We start from the raw sequence: 2461 nt of genomic DNA on the forward strand, positions 1-2461 counted from the left end.
ATGGAGAAGGACAGTGAAAGACTCATCGTGTGGCTCGTTGTGGAAGTTTGATACAGAAAATTTTAAGTTGTTCTTGCAGCTAAATAAGTGAACAGGACAAAATATGTAAAAAGCAAGTAAAAAGACAATAAAATAAATAAGGCGAAAAAACAAGGAAAAAATGTGCGAGGGGAGGCAGAGTGGGTGGCATCACTCAATCTGGGATCAGAGACTGCAGAGAGTGAAAGAATGTCGTGAAAGGCGCCATAGATTATAGAGTTGAGGATGAGGAACATGACTGGGCCTCTAACTTGCACCATGGGAGATCCAGACAGGGCCGTGCAGAGACCTTTGGAGGGGCAGGGGTTTAAAGTTAAAAAGGGCACATTGAACAAGAAACACCGTACAACAACATAGCAACAACCCATATTAATCAATAATGTAATTGGATCCTACTATGTCATTGCCATCATATGGGGACAATGCAAAGCAAATGTAATATATTTTCCCCAGCAGATTTAAAGTTTCTGTTTCTGCTGCTGACAGTCCTGGAGGCTGAGCTGATCTGACTGAAGCTGTTAAACAGACCAGAGGACAGAAGGTCAAAGGTTATGAAGTTATCAAATAAGCAAATCTGCTGCCATTTTACTAATTAAGCCCTAGTAATATCTATTTAACCTCTAGAACAACTTGGCTGCAGACTGATTTATAGATCAAACAAGCTCAAAGGAGTAACTCTTTATAATCTTTTGATGTTAGTGTTGCCCTGCAACCTTGGATGGCTGAGGGTAAAGTATAAGATCATCTTCCCTCAGCGTTCAATTATTGCTACAGTATTTTCTCTGATGTTTGTTTTGTGAACTCTAAATGGGCCGAATCTTCCTGTAACACTTGAGGTTCTGCAGTAACTTCTATTCACAGCCGTGAACCTCCAGCCCAGATCCCGTCAGCAGCGGCTTTAACCCGCCTGGTAGGAACGTTAAGGAGAAGCAGAGCGAACAGAGAGCAGGTGGTACCAGGTGGTACCGGGTGGTGGTACCAGGTGGTGGTACCAGGTGGTACCGGGTGGTGGTACCAGGTGGTGGTACCAGGCCTTTTAGCTGTGTCAGTCTCAGTACCATGTCTTATATCAGGATGTCTGATATTCTTTCTATCTGTCGGTGGGACCGACTCGGACCGCCTGTAGAACCGGGCTTTTAGCAGCCTGATGAAGTTAAAGTCAGGAGTTTCTCTGCAGCCGAAGCATTTCTGTGTTTAGGGGCGAGGCGGGTTTTTTCCTGCTATTGCGAGGATAATTATGAAAATATAAATACTGTTTTTCTAACGTCAACATCAGACCTACGTTTTTATTCACAAACCAGCGTATGAAAAATATTCTTGCCCATAATTTGATAGTTAGAGGTTCAGATCCCCCTCCTCCTCCTCACCATGGTGTCTGAACAACATGGAGGCTCTGAGAGTCATTATTAGACTGAGACTAGTTCATTTAGCTAAATTATTATATTTAGCTACATATTATTGCTGAGGGGCACAAGCAGGCCTTCTGACATACAGATATTAAAAAAAATATTTAATAAATGGCTCTAGGGGCATCAAGGATAAAAGGGGCAGGGGCTCAAGTTCCCTTAGGCCCCCCCACCCCCTTTACCCCCGCATGTGCCTGTCCATAGATCTAAAGTAAAATTTAAATTTTGTGGATGTGTGCTGCCCAGTCACACAGTAGGAAGTTTGGAAATGACTGAATCCGCCACTGAATTTACATCTATGAAGTTTGGATTGTAGATTCTGGGTTTGTAGCTGTTTTTTTATGTCGGCTGCTGAATGTTGAACATGATGTGGTTTTCAGTGGGCAGGAGCTCTGGCGCCCTCTAGTGTCTGTCTGTGCGCATCGCTGCCAGAAGCCAAATCCTGCATAGAGGATGGAATATATAACAGAAAATTATTTAATCCAGTTTTTTAATTTTTCTTTTTTACAGAATGGCATCAAAAACAGTTCAGATGATATTTGTGGCTCTCAGCGCCATCGGGGTGATGATGGTCATCATCTGCTGCTCCCTGCCTGAGTGGGTTGTGACCAATCAGGATGATACGGTAATCATATGACCAAAAGGCATTTTATGGATGACATTAGCATGATAGTTACGATCAGTTAACTTTTATGTTTTTTATTAATCAGCAACTTTTTTATGTGTTATTGTATAATTTAACCAGAATGTCTTTATAACAACTGTTATAAAAATGCTGTAGAAATGAAACATAATATTGACTTTGCAGTTTTACGCCTCATCAGAAACGTACAGATTCCTGACATCATCTGTTCTTTTCTAAACTGTTTAAAGACTCAGTGATATTAATTTGGAAGGGAGTTTAAAATATTCTCAAAAAATAAACTTAATTTTGACATTCAGTAAAAAGAAATTAATTTGATTTTTCTATGATTTAATATAATAGAAAATGTTTAATAAATTGTACGTAAATATCT

General features: G+C 40.3%; 1 protein-coding gene across 1 annotated transcript in view; it reads left to right on the top strand.

Moving 5' to 3' along the window:
* The first annotated feature begins 1896 nt into the window (after positions 1–1896).
* The window catches only part of LOC106942757 (claudin-4-like), a 4979-nt gene continuing 4414 nt past the window's right edge, over positions 1897–2461 (top strand). Inside the window, exon 1 of the mRNA XM_015026092.1 lies at positions 1897–2070. Coding sequence (XP_014881578.1) covers positions 1957–2070 — 114 coding nt within the window. The 5' untranslated portion in view covers positions 1897–1956. The remainder of the gene's footprint in view (positions 2071–2461) is intronic.

This window comes from Poecilia latipinna, unplaced genomic scaffold (genome assembly GCF_001443285.1).
Source record: "Poecilia latipinna isolate Pla-1442-1.1 unplaced genomic scaffold, P_latipinna-1.0 Scaffold4524, whole genome shotgun sequence".
NCBI lineage: Eukaryota > Metazoa > Chordata > Actinopteri > Cyprinodontiformes > Poeciliidae > Poecilia > Poecilia latipinna.